This window comes from Gavia stellata, chromosome 19 (genome assembly GCF_030936135.1).
Source record: "Gavia stellata isolate bGavSte3 chromosome 19, bGavSte3.hap2, whole genome shotgun sequence".
Classification (NCBI taxonomy): Eukaryota; Metazoa; Chordata; class Aves; order Gaviiformes; family Gaviidae; genus Gavia; species Gavia stellata.
Genome location: NC_082612.1, coordinates 18,871,826 through 18,891,063, shown reverse-complemented (window position 1 = coordinate 18,891,063; position 19,238 = coordinate 18,871,826). Strand labels below are relative to the sequence as shown.

Genomic DNA, 19,238 nt, shown 5'->3' with positions numbered 1-19,238 from the left:
TGAGAGGGAGAGGGGAGGCTGCAGTTCCCAGCTGGCAGAGCCCCAAGCGCAGTGTCAGAAGCTGATGCAGCTCCGTGCGTGGCGTGGAGAAGGGCCCCATGCTCGAGCGCAGAGATCCAGGCTGGACCGAGAGCAAAACCAGCCCGTGCCTGGGCTGGCTCTGCCTGGATAATTCTCCTGGGAGCTTAACGAGCATCTTCCACATACAAACTACCCAGCGGGACCCTGTGTCTTCCCCAGGCCACGGATGGTACCGGTGCCAGCACATTTGCATCCTTTGCCAGAATTAAATCTCATGGTAGAAATGTGAATTTCTGGGATTAAACTTCCCTACGAGCCAAGTGCTTTACATTTGTCCTGCGTGTGTGTCTTAACCATTTAAATGCAAGCAATCGCTTTGGCGTTTTTGATAACATAAAAGCCGTAAGAGAAGGCTGGAAGGCCAAGTACGCTGCCGGGACCGAGGGGTTTTTCGATGAGCTCTGGCAGCGTTTTGTCATCCACCATCTGTAGCACACGGCCGTTCAGCTCAATAGACCTGGAGAGCGGCAGAAAGACTGCTTGGGGAGCTGTGCTCTGTTTGCCATCCAGCACAAACAGCTCTGGACCCGAGTGTAAACATAAACTCAGCCCAAAGCCAAACTAAACTTCCCTTGAGGGTTTATGCATGCACACACGCAGAGCACCCGCTGCACTCCCTCTGCAAGGACTCCTTTAGAGTCGTAGCACAAGCAAGTTGAAAAGTACATGTTTCTTACTCTTCTAGTGAGGTTAACAGCAGAACAGGCTTTGAAAAGTAGAAATTTTAATTCTTTTTTCTCCTGCAAACATCAAGGTATCTTCTACGCCCACAGAGCAGATCCTTCCCGTGCCGATGCATTAGCGGTAACAACAACAGAAACCATACAAAGCCTGAACATGTTGCTGTAAATCAGGAGCCAGCACTTGGGAAAGCAATATACCCGCGCTCGTGGGAAAGAAAAAGGACTTTAGCAGCTGGTCCAGAGCCCTGAAGCCTGCTAGGAAAAAGCTTCCCGATTAACATCAACCAAGTGTCCTTGTACCTTAGCAAGCTTTCAGCAGCCTGATTTTAGGGGATCTGATTTAACAGAAGGCAGACCTTACTGAAAAAACACCCCAGATGACGGAATGGCAACCTTTTCCCCCCACCCCACCTTGCAAATTGGCCAAGGAGAGGTTTTAGAGGTCATCTAACTCTCCTCACAGTCCTTTCTACAGAGACGGGCGGAATCGCACGCTTACCTGGAAAGTATACTCTCTTTGCCACGAGGCAGTAAGATGTACTGATCCACATGCTTGCTCGATAAGTAATTCGGTAGCTGCAAATGTTGGGTAACGTTGTAGAGGTTTAAGGCAAACAACGTCACGTCCCCTTCTCTGTACTTTGGGCTGCAAGGCAAGAGAAGATGATGGTGAGGATCAGGAGAGGTTTCGCAGAAATAACACACATCCTCCCGCTGTCCCAAATGACTTTTGTTGGCCTGGGGGGTCTGGGCTCAGTTTCTGGGATATTTGGCCCTTTCTGGAGGCTTACTGGAGGGCGTTCGTGCAGTGGAGGTAGACGCGGAGCTTCCTCTTGTCGGCTCCGGCCAGGCTGACCTGTAGCACCTTGGTACCCACCAGCTTCTTGTAGAGCAGCGAGAGCCAGTAGTCCTGGGAGGCACAAAAACACATGTAAGCACTTGTGCACATGCCAGATACTCCACACGGTGCTTAACCTAACGTTCATTTTGCCGGTAATTTCAGGGTTTTTTTTCCCCATCATTTTTTGCTTTACCAAGTTTTTCACCATATCTATTTAAATCCCCACAAACAGCACAGCTAAAGAGAAAACCCTGCCTCCGAGCCGCAGAGCGGCTGTGTCCACAAGGTACCTTAGAGTCATTTTCCCCTTCGTATGCAAATCTCGGAGCTCTTTCTGTGGGGGAGAGAGTGTTTGCATTTTGGAAATGCTCTTCAGCAGGATATAGAGCACCTCAGGGCTGCACCCGCAGGGGATGAGCTGCAGGAAAACCTGGCCCCAATCCACGGGCCCAACGCCGGGAAGAAGCCCCCGATAACTTTTATGCCTTTCACTAACATCGTGCTTTTGAACAGGTCTCAGGATTAATTTCTGAACACCAGTCAAGAGTAAACCCTCTGACACCCCGGGATGATGCCTGAGAGCCGGGTGATGCCCAGTGCAGACTCGGTTTTTTCCAGGTCCGCTTTTTCTTGCGTCTTGACTGCTATTTTATGAAGTCCGTGATGGCACCAAAGAGAGCGCATGCTCTGTGTTTTGGGATTGGGAGGCTGCAGGCAGGCTGCCCTTTGCAGCATCACTTCTTTGAGCGCAGCCCCAGGGGAGGATGTGCTCCAGCTGGCGGGTTTCAGAGAGCTTCTCCCAGCTCATCTGTCTGGCTGTCCTTGAGGTTTTCCTAGAAGGAAAACTTGTGTTTCTCTCCTGACTCACCACGAGCCCGGGGAAGTGACTTTTCCTACGGGCCGGCATGCTCAGCCCCTCTGCAAGGAGGTGCAGCCTCCTGACACTGCTGTGCTTCTTCATTTCCATGCCAACTAAAACTGATGGACCTGGGTTTGGATTTCCCTGCCTCTAAAGCATTATTAGCTTGATTAGCATCTGTACTGCCCGTAACAGAGGAACAAGGCACATCCTTTCAGTCCAATTTAAATCTATTTTAAATGAGGGAATAAAAAGCCCAAAGCAACAAGCCTGACAACATAGCCCCTGGCACAGGGACCAGCTGAACAGGCAGGACAGAAAAGCCCCATATGCTGTGTTTCCTCTCAGATGGTCTCTACGAGCCTGTGAAAAGCACAACTTGGAAGCAGAAAAATGAGAGGAAAGCTAAAAAGAAAAATGCTATCCTCTCACCCCAAGGTAAGGGCTACTAGCACAAAGAAACATGCTGTACATGCAAGAACAACGTATAGTTCAAATAATGACGTTTCGCCACAGCAGAATGTTATTTCCTAATAAATCCAACTGTACTAAATGAATGTTTTCACTTAATTATCCTTCAGCCACTACTGAAGGCTAAATATGCTCATGACCTAAGAAATGCCTGAGTCTTGACTTCATGTTGGTTTGGTTTTCACTTGGGATATAATTTATTATAATACCTCATACCACTTCTGTTTAAAAGCTACTCATCACTCAGCTGAGGAGTACTCAAACCAAACCAGTCCATCCAGAAAAGCCTTGTGAACTCCAGAAGTGTCTGCATACAAATCACAGAATCACAGAATCACTAAGGTTGGAAAAGACCTGTAAGATCACCAAGTCCAACCACCAACCCAACCCCACCATGCCCACTAAACCATGTCCCGCAGTGCCACGTCCACACGTTCCTTGAACACCTCCAGGGATGGTGACTCCACCACCTCCCTGAGCAGCCTCTTCCAATGCTTCACCACTCTCTCAGGAAAGAATTTTTTCCTAATATCCAGCCTGAACCTCCCCTGGCGCAACTTGAGGCCATTTCCTCTCATCCTAGCACTAGTCACCTGGGAGAAGAGACCAACACCCACCTCCCCACAACCCCCTTTCAGGGAGCTGTAGAGAGCGATGAGGTCTCCCCTCAGCCTCCTCTTCCCCAGACTGAACAACCCCAGCTCCCTCAGCCGCTCCTCATCAGACTTGTGCTCCAGACCCCTCACCAGCTTCGTCGCCCTTCTCTGGACACGCTCCAGCACCTCAATGTCCTTCTTGGAGTGAGGGGCCCAAAACTGAACACAGTATCCCAGAAATCAGCCTCTGCTATGCTGAAGACCAGCTGCATTCCTGCAGTTGCTGTAAATATCTTGTATCTATATATATATAAAATACATGAAGCCATAACGAAACATGAGATAACTTTAGGTGCAAGGATAACTGTGACTATCCTAGCAATAATCCGTCACTACCTTGCGTTGTTAAAACAGCTGACTTGTACCTCCACATCCAGCGGTGCCGGTGCAGAAATACCTGCCACGTTCAGACGGTGTTAGCGGGGTTGCACACGTACCGGCAAAGGCTCAAAGTTGGCATCCACCAGGTGATAGGTCCCCGCCCCGAAGAAAACCTGTCTCATCACCACGTCAATCCCCTGCCTGGCTGAAAGCCCGAGTTTGTCCAACCACCTGCCAAAAAATGAGGCAAACAACATGCAGATGAAATTGCTGACCTCAACTCCGCTGCCCCTCTCCAACCAGCTCGGGAAGAAGGAAGGCAAGAATTAGGGCACGATGCTGACTTCCTTAAAACCACACAACGAATTTCAAGTCATGTCTTGCATTGATTCCCTTAAAAAAATCATTTCAGACCACCTCTGGAGGTCCGAGTTGGTGGGAACAGTTGCTCCACTCCCCTGTTTGCAGGTGGTGGAAACGAGGAGCGGCAGCGGATGCTCCTGAACTGGCCAAGGGCCTGAAGGCTGAGAGAACTCATCACATCGAAAACAAGGTTGCTTGCCATTACCAGGCTTTGACTTGCCGACCCACCAGGCCCTGATGAAAAGCTCATCATGCCTTATGGGACGGGAAAAAAAATACATTGCAACTGTGTTTTCGGTTAATTTTCAAAGTGTGAACTGCACATTCCCAGCCAATTTTTTCTCCTGGAATCTGCAAACTGATCAAAGTGCTAAGAAAAGCCTGAATTATTTTATTTCAAGTAAATGCTACAGCTGGAGTCCTTGGAGAAAATTGTTTTCATGACTAGATTTCCCTTTGGTTGGTTATTTCATGGTGGTCCAAGGATGTCATCGGGAAAGGTCACCCATCTCCTGAATGACTTTCCATCTTCACAATAGGATGGAGTTAGCATTGCAGATCCGAGGGCAGAAATACAACAACTTCCTCACGCTTCTCATCCCCCGTTTCCCATAGGAATCTGCTATTACCTGCGCCTACATCGAACCTCAGGCACGGGGGAAGCCCAGAGGGAGCGGTGGGAGGGTTACAGTCCTCAACCCAACCATTGCCTGCGCTCCCCGGGAAGCCCGAAGGAGACGTTCCTCCCGCGGGGTGTGTACGCAACCTCCTTCAGCTGGTAACGTGTGATTTCCCTGTGACACGGTACTCACATAAAGCCAGCAACATAAGTGTTGGACAGCCTGGGAGCTCCCCCTCCATAGGCAGAGCTCGTCTCTCCCAGCCAGACCTTCTTGTCAGGCACGGTCCCACCAACGATCTGGCCGGTTTGGCGTAGGGAAGAAGAGAAAGAGACAACAGTTAAGTTTTTCCGCTACTGAAATAATGGGCAAAGAAAATTTAGCCAAATGCCTATGTACCACGTTTGCATTTACAGGATAACACCAACCGAGGCGGGATGTCACAGAAATTTTGATCAAAAGGACTAGAAGCAGATTTAATTCCCCACCATTCCCCAAAAAATCACATCTATGCACGTAGAACGAGGCAAACAGCACTAAAAGCCAGGTTCTGGAAGTCTTCTCATGCCGAGTAGCGGTATACTCCAAGTTACGCTGTTCTCAGGATCCCAAAATACAAAGAAATCGGGGCAGGCGGGGTACGACCATAAATTACATCCCTGAGTAATGTCTACCTCGATAAATGAGAATGTTGTAGGTTTGTGATGTATCTGGCACCATGCTTGCTGCACGGCAAACTACTGAAGCTCATTTATTATTAGTATTGTTAATATTTTTTTTTTAATTTATAATGACAGTGGCACTCAAGCTTTGAGGATCCCTGTTCATTGCTAGCGAGAAATTGTACTTTATTCTGGATTCTCTGCTAAGCCCCCGGCAACTGAACTTGGGAATGATTGAACAGGACAAGGCACCTCCAGGACTTCGTGTACAGCTGTGGCAAAGGTATCCAGCACTTCAGGGCTCAAGAAATCCTCCCTCGTTGCACTTCGTCCGTCCAAATAGTAACTGGAAAAAAAAAAAAAAAAACACAGCCAAAATGAAGGAATACTACTACCCTGGTACAAAACACCACCAAAAGTACTCAGTTGCTCGATACATATATCCACAGCACATTTTTCTGTCCAGTTCTTTTTCTTCTTTTGTTTTCCAAATGTGTAGGTACGTTGTTTGTATTTAAGGGACTATCAGGTATAATTACCTCGACAGAGGCAGGATATGACAGAAATTTTAATCAACAGAAGTAGTAGGGGTTTTTTTTTGCATCTACTCGTTTAGAATGAGGAAAACGTCACTGAATAAGAGGCAGCTTCTGTAAATCTCTTGCTGAGGAGTCTGACGCTCCTATGTGATTATTTGCTTTACTGTATCAAGTTATATATTAAAAATACCAGATCCCAGCTTCTGCTCCTCTGTCGGAGCATTTTGGCCATCTGGAGGGGAACAGGATGGAGGCATCCCTATGGGACGGAGGTTGCCCTCCACCATGAGCAGAAGAGCTTTTCAGTTTGGTTTGGCCAAATAAAGAACGGGAAATTGGGATCCCTGTGGTTTTTGCATTTCGTCACGCTATCGCTCAGTCCTACCAGAAGTAGCTGAAGTCTCCCAGCTCCAAGAGGAAGCTAAAAACCCGATAATGCTAAATTAGTAAAGAAAATAACGCATGCCCATTTAAAGCAAAGGCAGCCACAGGGCAAGAACAGCCCAGAAAGGGGAGAGGACGCATTTTGTGCCTTGCTAGCAGCTCAAAATACATAGATAAGTCATATACGTATACATATATATAATATAAGTGTGCGCATCTTTTCCCACTGTTACCTGACTGCCGCATATCACCGTGCTGCATTCGACTCCGGAAAGAAAACCAGCTTCACGTGGAAATCACTTTCCAACACGCGGGGTTCCGGGGCTGGCGTACCCCGCTGCCCACCTGAACACTTTAAAACCCCATCTCTAAGCCACGGCACAAGAGCGCAGGGCTGGGACCGTGCCGGTGCTCTTTGCGCTGCGGGTGGGATCTGAGGGCGAGTTGGAGAGCAAACGTAAGGGAGCAGGAGAAGCTGCTGGCACTTCTCTATGGGTAAGGGTCAGCCAGACCCACAGGGCTTTTCGTTTCTATCAGACAGACATAAATAGAGACGAAAGGCAGCATGGAACACATCAGCTAACAAGGCTTCTACTGCATTTTTTGCAAGGAGCTGGGTGCATTTGTCAGCAGGGTCATCAGTGACTCCCTGAATTTGCTTTTAGGGAGCGAAGCTTTCACTCGAGCAGATTCAGCCTTTCTAACACCAAGGAGAGCACCGATGTCGGGGGTACTGACTCCGTTTCAAAGCCCAGCCACCCACGGGTTTTTTAAAACCTTACGTTAAAAACCTTCTGCTCTTGCAGAAGAGCAGCAGAGGCATCTCTGCCGAGCAAGTCTGAGCTACCTTCTTTTCCTTTTATACGACCCCCCCCTTCTTCCCATGGGAAAGTGCATTTCATTTGCAAAGGTTGGCAACTCGGAGCTTTGAGACAACCAGGACTGCTGCTCGGATCTCACTAGCTTTTGGTAGAGGTTGAAACACGGCGTTTCGTGTTTCAACCATTTCGATGGTTGGACTTGATGATCTTACAGGTCTTTTCCAACCTCAGTGATTCTGTGATTCTTTATGCAAAAAGGCTCCACTGCTGCAGAGACTCTCCTCCTGCGGGGGAGAGCTGTGACCTACCCCCTCGCACTCTTCCGAGAAATAAAGCTGCCGTGCCATCTCTTCCTCCACATCCCACTTCTGTTTTTCTCGGTGCGCACATTTAGCAAGCGAAATGACTGTCTTGCATGTGTTGCACTGCTGGCTGCTGTGCCTACGTTACAAACCCCCGCCACTGCTTGTGGGTCTCTGCCCCAAGTAGCCTCTTTGGAGACCTTCTGCATTCCTGTAAGGCGCTCGGCTCAATTTGTCTCTTATTCTGAGCGGGGGAGTTTGCAAAAAGGCACCTGAGGAACTGCTGAGAGGGGTATTTCGCCCCCTCCTTCCTGTTGAGGTGTTCAACTTGACATTTTGCGAAGACAACAGGCGATAAGCAGCCTGACAATGGTATCCGAGCGGTACTTACTGGTGCCAAGTGACAGAGTCGATCACCTTCCCTCCCGATTTCAAGAAGCTGCAACCAGAGGGGAGAGCGGGGGGGTTAGCGGGTACCGGTGACGGGTCGCGGCGCCCCACGAGCGAGCTGCCATGCATGGCCCTCCCCTCTCCCCCCGGCCGGCCGTAGCGATGGTCAACTGCTTTGGGCAGCCCGGCTGCCTCAGCGGGTTGCTGGGAGGATGATTTAATGCTTGTGTAACAGGCGGAGATTTCTGGGGTGAAAAGCCCTGGGGTTAACACCCCACTAGAGCCAGTGCTCAATTAAAAGGTGCGCGGATCACTGAAGTATCGCTACTGTCTTAGTTTCAAGTATTTAAGCCTTGAGCTCATGCATGTAGGTAAGATTTCACTCATCCCCAGTCAAGGAAAAAACAATTCCGTGTTTCTAATTTAAGGAAAAATGCAGGAAATCAGTTCTCAAATAGACTGGACGTACCCATTTGTACATCCTCACTATTGATTTGGAGCAGAAAATCCTTAAACCCCTGTCCGGACGCCTCCTCATGCCCCCGGCATCTGGGTGCAGACGAGGCACCGCTATCCACACCCCCCCACCCCGGGGTGCTGCCGCGGCCCCACACCCCTACCTTCTCAGCAGTCTCTGCGTGTGCTTTCGGGGCTGCCCGACGTCGGGACCGTAGAGCTTGGCGTGCCGGTAGAAGCTATAATTACTCAGAAGTTGGCGTAAGTGAATAAAATCTTGTCCCAGCTGGAAGCCGTCGATGTAGATGCCAGATTTCTTCCTGAAGCTGTTGGGCTCTGGGGAAGACAGGCTCGCATCAGCACCCCGCTCTAGTTTCGGGGCACAAAATAGGGCAGCTCGTTCCACGTGGGGAGTACCGACGCCCTATGGCTTCACGTCATCTGGCACGGTATGGGTGAGATGTTTGAAGGCGATGAGCACGAAACTGAAAGCCCGGCTGACGCAACGCGCTGCTCTCCAGCGCCTTGTCCCAGCCAGTCCCCAGAGGTGATATCCTGCACCTCGTGGGGCATCGTTCACCTCGTCTCAGAGCCTTAGTAGGAGCAGCAAAATCATCTCAATTTCCTCATTCATTGGACTTTCTGTGAAATCCCTCCTCGCACATTGAGACCTTCACGTTTAGCAATAAAACTTCACCTTGCCTTTATGGACCGTCATCCAAAACATCCAAAATTTCCAGCCCATACCCCGCGGCGGCACCTTTCCAGGTGACCGCTGGCCTGGCCCACACGCAGCCTTCGCGCTTACCGTTCCCGAGCTCCCAGGAGATGTTGTACCTCCTCGAGGCGCAGTAGTCCAGCACCGCTCGGGCGTTCGAGCTGTCCCACCGCAAGCCATCCTTCCGCAGCAAGGCGTTGAGCCCGAAGACCAGGTGAAACCCTGAGCAGTTTGCAAAGCTGTAGAGAATATCCAGCGTGTTTCCTGCGCGGAGGAGAAAAGGGGGGGGGGTTATCTCAAGGTTACGGCGTGCTGGTTGAGCTCCGGCCAAGCGACAATCTTTTCTGCCTGTATTTTTTGAGGCTGGTGCTGCAGATATGCCCAGACCTTAAGACGCACCATCCTGCAAGGTGTTGAGATCCTGCCAACTCCTGCAGCAGCCGCATACTATTAAATACAAGGTGGCAGGCAGTAGAAAAAGATTTCTTAGAAACATTTCACCCACTCAGAAAAACATTCGTTTTCAGTGGTTTCAGCTCCTAAGAGCCTACACCCCTTTCAGCGCAGGGCAGGGATTTGCAGCCCCCTGGTTATAAACCCCAGCAGAAAAATCCATCGAAGTCTTACTTGTAATGGTGGTGTTTTTGTGCTTTTTTCGGTTGTGCTCGGCAAGAATCAACTTCTCCTGGCTGGGCCACTGGGCCAGCAGTAGCTTCTCAACGGCAGCGAACGCAGGCCTTGAGCCACAAGCTTCTGTAGGGCAGAAGAAGGATGATGGCAATTAAGTCCTCGTCTTCACGGCCAGGGTCCAGCAGGCAAAGGGCTGCATCCCCCAGGAGGAAGCAGAGCTGCTTGAAGCCAGGCTGAGAGCCACTTGCGAGGAACACACCCCTACTTTCACACTCTTAACCACGTAGAGAAAGAGGGCTGGCTTGATGCGTAAATATATATTATATTTATAATGCGTATTTCCCGATTTAGGGTGATGGAGATGGGGAGGGCAGGGGAAGACTGAGACGTCCTTCTGGCAGCTGGTATCGTGGCGGTCACACCCCGATAAACTATTTTAGCTGGAGCACCATCCAGAAACCCTCGTTCCAGCGAGCTGCCGAAGCGTGGGCTGCGGTGCCCGAGGAGCAGCTAAGCCCCCCCGGCGTGCGGTGGGTTGGCAGGGCGCACAGCCCGTCTTGCTGGGGGCAGATACGGGGCAGCGCTTCCCACGCTGCCCGTCTCGCGCAGGGGAAGGCACCGACTGCCCCATGCAGCTCCAAGGGCAACGCTTCTTCAAAGCTCATGTGTTTCCTTGGCACGCAAACCAGGAAAAAGCCATAACCAGAGAGGAAGGCGTGAGCCGGAGTCACGGTTACCCAGAGAGGAGGCGGCCGCTCGGTAAAGCGGTATGGGGGCAAAAGTACCACTTGACTTCAAAACTGAGCATCGCCGGTTGTACAGCGATGTACGATTGCACCGTTGTGCAACACCACAGGAATAGACGGGAGTTTTTTCATCTGAAACACCTCTAAAAGGGTTTATACGCTTTTGCTAAGTTTAAAGAGGAAATGGAGTTTAATGCAGTGGGAAACCTCGCACACCAGGAGCGAGCTCGAGCAGTTGGCAGTGGTCTGGGGGGTTTGCACTTGCCCTCTCGAAGCGACAGGAGGACAAGGCTGCGCTCCCAGCCTAGCTCTGGCTTTGGCCAAGATAGAGAAAACGGACGCTCTGGTCCCATCAGATTATTTCTTCCATCCGTTACTTAATTTTCATGATGAAACCACAACTTCTGAGCTGACCTTGACCGCCTCCCAGGCGGCGGGGGAGCTCCCAAGGCTGCTGCCAGGAGCACGGGGTGGCAAAGGGAGACTCCCAGCAGATGCCGGGGCGGACGTGAGGTCCCCCGCTCCCTTCCTCGCTTTCCCACGGCTGGCACAGCTTCTCCCACGGACCGTGCTGAAGGTCCACGGATCTCCTCTCCACGGAGGGGAGCAATGCTGACCCCGTGGAGGACCCCTCAGCGCTGCCGCCGTGCCCTTGCGGCATCCCCAACCTGCATCAAAGCCACCTCCTAAACCCAGGGCGGTTTCCAGTCTAACACGTCGATGGCAGTTTTACCTTGCTGGGCCTGAAGTTCCCAGATGATTTTTTCTTCTAAAGTTGAATCCTTGTTGGGATCAAAGATGAGAAAATCTGTCTCGGTGCCGCCAAACCTCAGGAAACCTGGAGACAGGGCCGTCGCCAGGGCACGCAGTTTGGGATTGCTGAGGAAAGGACATCAAGAAACAAGAAGAAACACTTCATTTGTGTGGACTATGGCTTCGGTGTAGAGGCTAAACACAGCGAGCGCTCAGAGGGAAGCGCTGCAGTAGGTGACCTGGGGCTCCCCAGTAGCCTGAGGGCACTCCTGACCCCTCGCTGGACCCACGCCCCAGCCCTCTGCGCTGCGCAACAGGGACGCTGCCGGCCGAGCGGGCCGGGGGAGCGTGGCGAGGCAGCGACGGGGAGACGTGCCCCAGGGAACACGCTCACGGACAGGGAGTCAAATCCTGGGGACGGAGTAAGGCAATGCTTCAAAACGGGTATTTTTTTTGTCCTAAGCATCCTTCTTCCCTAGATTTTTTGGCTTCGTTTATACAAAACTAACACACCGGTCCCGTGAGAAGGCGGGTGACTTTACATCATCGCTCCCAATTTCCATCAACGACAACCAAAGCGATGACTTCTGTACCCAAGAGCGATTAAGAGTCCACGCTGGGACAAGCGTTAGCTTTAGCGAAGCAGGTTTATATCATAACATAAGCTCTGCCTCTGCGACTCGCGTGCACCCTGCACAGGGCATGCGGCACCGACACCCGGCCTTCGCTGGCGAGGCACGGCAGGATGACGGGTGCCCGAGCACGATCTGCTTGGTGGTGACGCATGACAGATTAGAGTCCACCGAGTACTTCCCGCTCCTCGCGGCGGCGGGGCCGGTCCCGGAGTGAACCCCAAGGTGTGCGGTGGGGGCCGGAGGTTGGAGACCTGAGTGCTTTCTGATAAAGGCGGCGTCACCTTTTTCTCTTGAAAGGAGAGGAGGAAAAGATGAAAGCGGTGGGAGGAGGGAAATCAGGACTGGAGAAGTAGCGCGGGGCTGAAAAATGGGATCGGATGGATGAAAAGAATAAATAGCTTCCCAAAAAGGTAGGATTTAAAGGAATAGAGTACAAAACCAGAGCAAAAGCAGGGAAGAAAAGGCAAGAGAGAGGTCAGAGCCGTAAGAGCAGGCAGGGCACCCCATCGCTCGGCAGTCCAGAGTTGTTCAGTGTTACCCGAGGCGGGGAAAAAGGCTTCATCTTTAGGATCTCTCCACTCAGCTCTGATGGTGACAAACCTCCCTCGGGATTCAGTTGCCTTTCTGTTGAGGGGGTCCCGGCAAACGCCTGCAAAGCTGCCCGAGGCCTGGGGTGATTTCCACCCCGGGGAGCAGCAGGGCTGGCAGCCCCCAGCACCCCCCCCCCACACCCCGCTGCCTTCTCCGTTTTTCCTGCTGGCCAAGCAGCTCCTCTCCCCGCTTTATCCCGGCGCTGCTTCCCGCCAGCACCTCCCTCCCAGCACCATCCCGGCTCCCTCCCCCGGGCACCCTCCGCAGACACCGCGCTGCTGCCCCGGGGGGGTGAACTGAGGGGATCCCGAAGCAGAGGGGATCCAGCAGCCTCCCCCCGGCCCCGGCGATGGGCCCCCCCCCCCCCCCCCCCCTCAGAGCGCTCCAGGCAGCAGCGCCTGTGCCGGTTCCCCCGCCGGGATGCCCGGGCTCCCCTCCCCGCTTACCAGGCACCGTCCCCCGGCTCTGGGGGACCCTTTATGCCGCCTAAAAGGGGAGGGAGGGGGCTCACCTGAGCAAGGCGACATAGCGCGGGTCCCGGGCCAGGCTGGCGTCCAGGGTGAGGGAGAGGAAAGCCGGGCTCACCTCCCCGCGGGGGCTGCCCCTCAGCCCCAGCCGCAGCACGGCCGCCCGCCGCCCCTCCGCCAGCAGCAGCAGCAGCAGCAGCAGCACCATCCTCATCCTCCTCACCCTCCTCATCCTCCTCACCCTCCTCACCCTCCTCACCCTCCTCCTCCTCCGCTCCCGCCGCGCCGCCGGCGGCGCCACCCCGCGGAGGGCGGGCCCGGCCCGGGGGTGCAGCCCTCAGCTCCCCGGCGGGCAGGCGGGGGGGTGGCGGGAGGAGCCGGCGCCGAGACCCCCCCCGACCCCCCTACAAAGGGGCTTCGGGCTGGAAGAGCAGCCCTGGAGAGCAGCAGCCCTGCTCCCCCAGCCCCAGCCCTGTGCGGTGCCTCAGGTCCCCCCTGGGCCACCCGAAGGCCGGGGTTACACTCCCAACAGCCTCAACGCCCCCCAAACCGAACCCGGGTTACACACCGGTTCCTCGCCTCGCACGCTGCAGCCGACCACCCAACATCGACGGCTTTTTCACCTCGCCCGGGCGACCCCGGGGCAGCTGGGTGCAAAACCGTGTGGGACATCGCCAGGCGTCGAACGCTGCCGCTCGAGGGGCGAGGTGGCAACCCGACATCCCAGCCACGGGCCTCTGCCGTGGGGAAAGCGAGCCACAGCACTGCCCGGTGAGAGCCTGTGACCGGTGCCGCTCGGCGAGCCTGCCGCTTCAAGCGCTTCCCCGCCGTTGCAACAAGGGTATTGCTTAATTACGGCCGACATGCAACTTGGAATCGTGGTTACAAAGAAGACTCAAGCACGCTCCGGGTCTGCCCCCCGGGTCCTCGCTGGAGAGTCCAGCCTGTGCCAAAACTCCTCCTTTGGCAACGGTTGGCCTTGCCTGGGAGCCCAGTTGGGAAATGGCCAGCCGCAGCCACAGCAGCCCTGCTCCCCCAGCCCCAGCCCTGTGCGGTGCCTCGGGTCCCCCCTGGGCCACCCGAAGGCCGGGGTTACACTCCCAACAGCCTCAACGCCCCCCAAACCGAACCCGGGTTTCACGCCGGTTCCTTGCCTGCTCAGACCTCACCAGCATCGCGCACGCTGAAGCCGACCACCCAACATCGACGGCTTTTTCGCCTCGCCCAGGCGAGCCCGGGGCAGCTGGGTGCAAAACCATGTGGGACATCGCCAGGCGTCGAACGCTGCTGCTCGAGGGGCGAGGTGGCAACCCGACATCCCAGCCACCGGCCTCTGCCGCGGGGAAAGCGAGCCGCAGCAGTGCTCGGTGAGAGCCTGTGACCGGTGCCGCTCGGCGAGCCTGCCGCTTCAAGCGCTTCCCCGCACTGCCACGCCATTGCAACAAGGGTATTGCTTAATTACGGCCGACGTGCAACTTGGAATCGTGGTTACAAAGAAGACTCAAGCACGCTCCGGGTCTGCCCCCCGGGTCCTCGCTGGAGAGTCCAGCCTGTGCCAAAACTCCTCCTTCGGCAACGGTTGGCCTTGCCTGGGAGCCCAGTCGGGAAATGGCCAGCCGCAGCCACAGCAGCCCTGCTCCCCCAGCCCCAGCCCTGTGCGGTGCCTCGGGTCCCCCCTGGGCCACCCGAAGGCCGGGGATACTCTCCCAACAGCCTCAACGCCCCCCAAACCGAACCCAGGTTTCAAGCCGGTTCCTTGCCTGCTCAGACCTCACCAGCATCGCGCACGCTGAAGCCGACCACCCAACATCGACGGCTTTTTCGCCTCGCCCAGGCGAGCCCGGGGCAGCTGGGTGCAAAACTGTGTGGGACATCGCCAGGCGTCGAACGCTGCTGCTCGAGGGGCGAGGTGGCAACCCAACATCCCAGCCACGGGCCTCCGCCGCGGGGAAAGCGAGCCACAGCACTGCCCGGTGAGAGCCTGTGACCGGTGCCACTCGGCGAGCCTGCCGCTTCAAGCGCTTCCCCGCCGTTGCAACAAGGGTATTGCTTAATTACAGCCGACGTGCAACTTGGAATCGTGGTTACAAAGAAGACTCAAGCACGCTCCGGGTCTGCCCCCCGGGTGCTCGCTGGAGAGTCCAGCCTGTGCCAAAACTCCTCCTTCGGCAACGGTTGGCCTTGCCTGGGAGCCCAGTTGGGAAATGGCCAGCCACAGCCACGGCAGGTATTGCTCAATATGCCACTAAAACACACGCAGAGTTTTTAAACTATTACACTCACTATCACCATTACATTTCCCATCTGGATCGGTTCATCCTGAAGGATACATGTTTCTTACCAAGTTTGTTTTCAAAACGGTCGCCTGCTAGAACGCACGGCAAATGGCCCAATCCTTATCTGTCACTTTACTGGGGCGCAGCGCTTCCCACGCTCACCGAAAGTCAGGGCATTAATCAGCGTGGCTCAAGCGCTCGCCTGCCTGGCCCTTCCTGTCCTTGCTCGCTCTACATTTTTGTACTGTTAAGTAACTCGCCACCAGAACGAGAAGTACTAGACCAAATTAACTCCGCTTTTGATAAACGCATCCGTGGCTCTGCCAGAAAGGAAATGTCAGTGACACTCCTGACTGTCACAGTATCTTAGTCAGCGTAACGCTTCCCATTTCGGGGGTACACTGCCGATTATACGCCCATGCCCGCAGGAAGGGCTGGGGTGACTATCTGCCGGAGAAATAACTCGTCTATCAGCAGATGTCTGGAGCGCCGCACAAACTACCCAGCCCCACGGCTGAACCGAGGATTTAAGAATGCAGCTCAGCGCGTGACAAATCATCGCTGCAAAGCAGGTTAAGGTCGTTACGACAGGTACAGAAAACGTTAATAGCCGTCAGGCGAGCTGCAGCCCACGCACTGTTTTTTTTCTATCGGAATTCACCACTTCTCCCTTCGTTTCCTCAATGCGCTTCTTTGGAGAGAGGCGCTTTGGGTCCCTTGCCACTGCGCTGCATTTCTCACGGCAGAGGCACAAGGTATGTATTTCGCACGGTCAATGCAACGTTTCAGATACAGTCAGCGTGTGCAGATGCGGGTAGGAAAGGTCTAGCGCATGTTATGCTTTTTGCAGCCCGCAAAAACTCGTAGCTGGAAAATAAATGCCTTCCAGCATTAGTAGCTGGAAGAGCTACAGGTATGAAATGGGAATTGGTAGCTTTTGCCTGGGCGTTTATTATGTATTGGTATTATATGTACCATGTAATTATATGTACCATGGTATTATATGTACCATGTATGTACATGGTATTACATGTACCATGTATGTACATGGTATTACACCCATCTTTAAATATTGCGAAGTAGGGGAGATCAATACAGAGGTATTTGGATTCTCATGGAAATTAGGGCAGAATTTGAGTGATGCTCTGACAGCTACAAGGGGAAGGCGTAAGAACCGGCATTAGGCTTAAACCCGCTTGGCGTGGCGTTTGGAGCCAGCTCCGTACCGGCACCCCATCCCACTCCCTCGCTCCACAAAAAGCCTAGTCCCTGCCTGCGGCGTTCAAACGCTTCCGCCACGCGGCTCCCACCAGGCAGTCCCGCCTCTCCACGCCAGCGACGCCGTTAGCAGACGCGCTGTGCCCGCTGGGTTTTGACAACTAGGAAGAACTAAAAAGGAAACTTGCCAGGAATTTTCAACCGCCCAAACAGCAGCAACACCGCGCTATCGCTCGCAGGAACCCCACCGCTGCTCCCGGGCAAGAACAAAGGACTGATATCTATCGATATCTATCCGTATCTAGCTCAGTGCTTTACCTGTGTGTACTGAGAGAATTCAGAAGAGAAGAGTTGTCCGTACAAAAGGCAAACAATTCTTGTGACATAGCAGTGTTTGGGTGGATGAACAGAGCCGACCCGTGTCAGAGTAGCACTTAATCTATGTTTCTATATAAGAAGCCTCAGGAAAACGAAACTAAGACTAAGCTGATGCCAAGAAAGCCCAGAAACGATAAAAACACAGAGGGATGCCTATCAAGGTGTTTTTGTAAGCTATCCTTGCTCCCTGCCCGCAAACCCCCAGCCAGACCTCGTCCTGACACAGCACACAGCTCTCAGCACTCCCAGCTGGTTTTATTACTGAATCCAGCTGGTTTTGAGACTCTCAGCTGGCACACGCTTTTTATTTGGAGATGGAATGCTGTGTTCAGTTTTGGGCCCCTCACTCCAAGAAGGACATTGAGGTGCTGGAGCGTGTCCAGAGAAGGGCGACGGAGCTGGTGAAGGGTCTGGAGCACAAGTCTGATGAGGAGCGGCTGAGGGAGCTGGGGTTGTTCAGTCTGGAGAAGAGGAGGCTGAGGGGAGACCTCATCGCTCCCTACAGCTCCCTGAAAGGGGATTGTGGTGAGGTGGGTGCTGGTCTCTTCTCCCAAGTGACAAGAGGAGACGGCCCCCAGTTGCGCCAGGGGAGGTTCAGGCTGGATATGAGGAAAAATGTGTTTCCTGAGAGAGTGGTGAAGCATTGGAAGAGGCTGCCCAGGGAGGTGGTGGAGTCCCCATCCCTGGAGGTGTTCAAGGAACGTGTGGACGTGGCACTGCGGGACATGGTTTAGTGGGCATGGTGGGGTTGGGTTGGGGGTTGGACTTGATGGTCTTACAGGTCTTTTCCATCCTTAATGATTGTGTGATTCTGTGTAATTAGTGACAAGTCTTGCTAGGAAAGCTCATGCCTTCAACAGGAAACCATGTGTAACAAGTACTCTTTTGCTTCCCTCTGCCAAGGAGAACGATTGCGACTGCACGGGTTCGTGCTCTCGTCACAGCGCTGGCAGAGCCCTCCCACAGGACGGTCCCTGGGACGCTGGCCGTGCGCAGGCAGCCCCGCTGAACTGAAGGACTTCCTTCAGCATCCCCCAGAGCCTGGCCGACCTCATCTTCGGGGTTACTGGACTCAGAAGCTACAGCCGTCCTGGCAAGCAAAGGGGAGAAGCGGCGTGCCCGTCATGGGCGCTGCTCCGGACGTTAGCGCAGCTCCTGGAAAGCTGTCACCTGCGCTGCTCAGCCGGGCAGATGGCACGTGCCAGGGACTGATGCCCCTGCCTCATGTAACAAAGGCTGCTGTGTGGACGTGGCACTGCAGGACATGGTTTAGTGGGCATGGTGGGGTTGGGTTGGTGGTTGGACTTGACGGTCTTACAGGTCTTTTCCAACCATAGTGATTCTGTGATTCTGTGACTTTGGGTCTAGTTTTTAGCAGTTCTCTTTGAAGTGCACACAGCTTTATAGATATTGCTAAAAGACTTTGTTTCCACTGAGTCTGCAGCTGACAAAATTCAGGTACCGCAGGAGCTGCTGAGCTCCAGCACACCAAACAGAGCCCCGTGAAATCACTCAGCCTCCCTTCTAATCACAACAAAGCTTTTAAGTGATGATATTTGGCTGTCATTACAACCGATACTCAGCGCTGGACCACCACACTGAAAGAGGTGGAATGAAGCTTTAAAAGGAAGGACAAAGCGAGAGCTGCCTAGGCAGGACTAGCTCACGTGGAAGCGGCTTTCCAGAACACAAGAACACAATAGGTCTCGTTCACACAATGAAAATGAACAGCTAAACGTTAACCTAAGCCTGACTCTCTTACCAGTCCTTCCAGAGAGACAGTTTTCAGGAAGCTATGTGCAGGGATTCCTGAAAGTAGAGAATTACGGGCTCGGGGGAAGGCAGGGAAGGGAATCGCACAAACACAAGAACTGGTCTGTGCGGGCAAGCTGGGAAGTGGCGTAAAGACTAAGAAATACGCTCGAGGTTTTTGGTCAGAACACTTTCTCTGCAGCAGTTGCAACCTGAAGGGACTTAAACACACCATAGCTCTGATGCAGTTCACTATGGGTTATGAAGAACTTGGCAGGAACATCCTACAGAGCATATATTTATGACTTACCTTTGAAGCATCTATCACTTCACGTAGATAAGCTAATCATTGTTGCTTCTTTCCCTTGAACACAGGCTTTAGGATAAAAACATTCCATTGCGGCAAGGTGAGAAATCTTTGCCTTCCAAAACATCCTGAACCCATCCTTAGCACAAGCTTTCCCACAGCACAACCACCCAGGTCTGTGTCAGATGCATGGGGTGGTGGCAGTGGGGATGCAGAGGGTTGTGGTGAGGTGGGTGTTGGTCTCTTCTCCCAAGCAAAGAGTGATAGGACAAGAGGAAACAGCCTCACGTTGCAGCAGGGGAGGTTCAGGCTGGATAT

General features: G+C 53.5%; 1 protein-coding gene across 1 annotated transcript; it reads right to left on the bottom strand.

Annotated features, from left to right (window-relative positions):
- Positions 1 to 378: 378 nt before the first annotated feature.
- On the bottom strand, positions 379 to 13,203 carry HPSE (heparanase). Its single transcript, XM_059826949.1, has 12 exons — positions 13,034 to 13,203; positions 11,277 to 11,422; positions 9,795 to 9,917; positions 9,258 to 9,431; positions 8,614 to 8,785; positions 7,995 to 8,042; positions 5,810 to 5,903; positions 5,088 to 5,194; positions 4,029 to 4,143; positions 1,556 to 1,674; positions 1,264 to 1,410; positions 379 to 538 (listed from the first exon to the last, which is right to left on the bottom strand). The coding sequence occupies exons 1-12, from the start codon at positions 13,201 to 13,203 to the stop codon at positions 379 to 381; spliced, it is 1,575 nt and encodes a 524-aa protein (XP_059682932.1).
- Positions 13,204 to 19,238: the final 6,035 nt, after the last annotated feature.

Bases quoted from the DNA above. Each gene is read 5' to 3' on its own strand.
- HPSE (XM_059826949.1), bottom strand. From the start codon at position 13,203: ATGAGGATGGTGCTGCTGCTGCTGCTGCTGCTGCTGGCGGAGGGGCGG. The intron at 9,432-9,794 runs GTAAGACTTCGA...TCCTCCGCGCAG, and splicing joins CAAAAACACCACCATTACAA to GAAACACGCTGGATATTCTC. The intron at 1,411-1,555 runs GTAAGCCTCCAG...CTTGCCTTGCAG, and splicing joins CACTGCACGAACGCCCTCCA to CCCAAAGTACAGAGAAGGGG.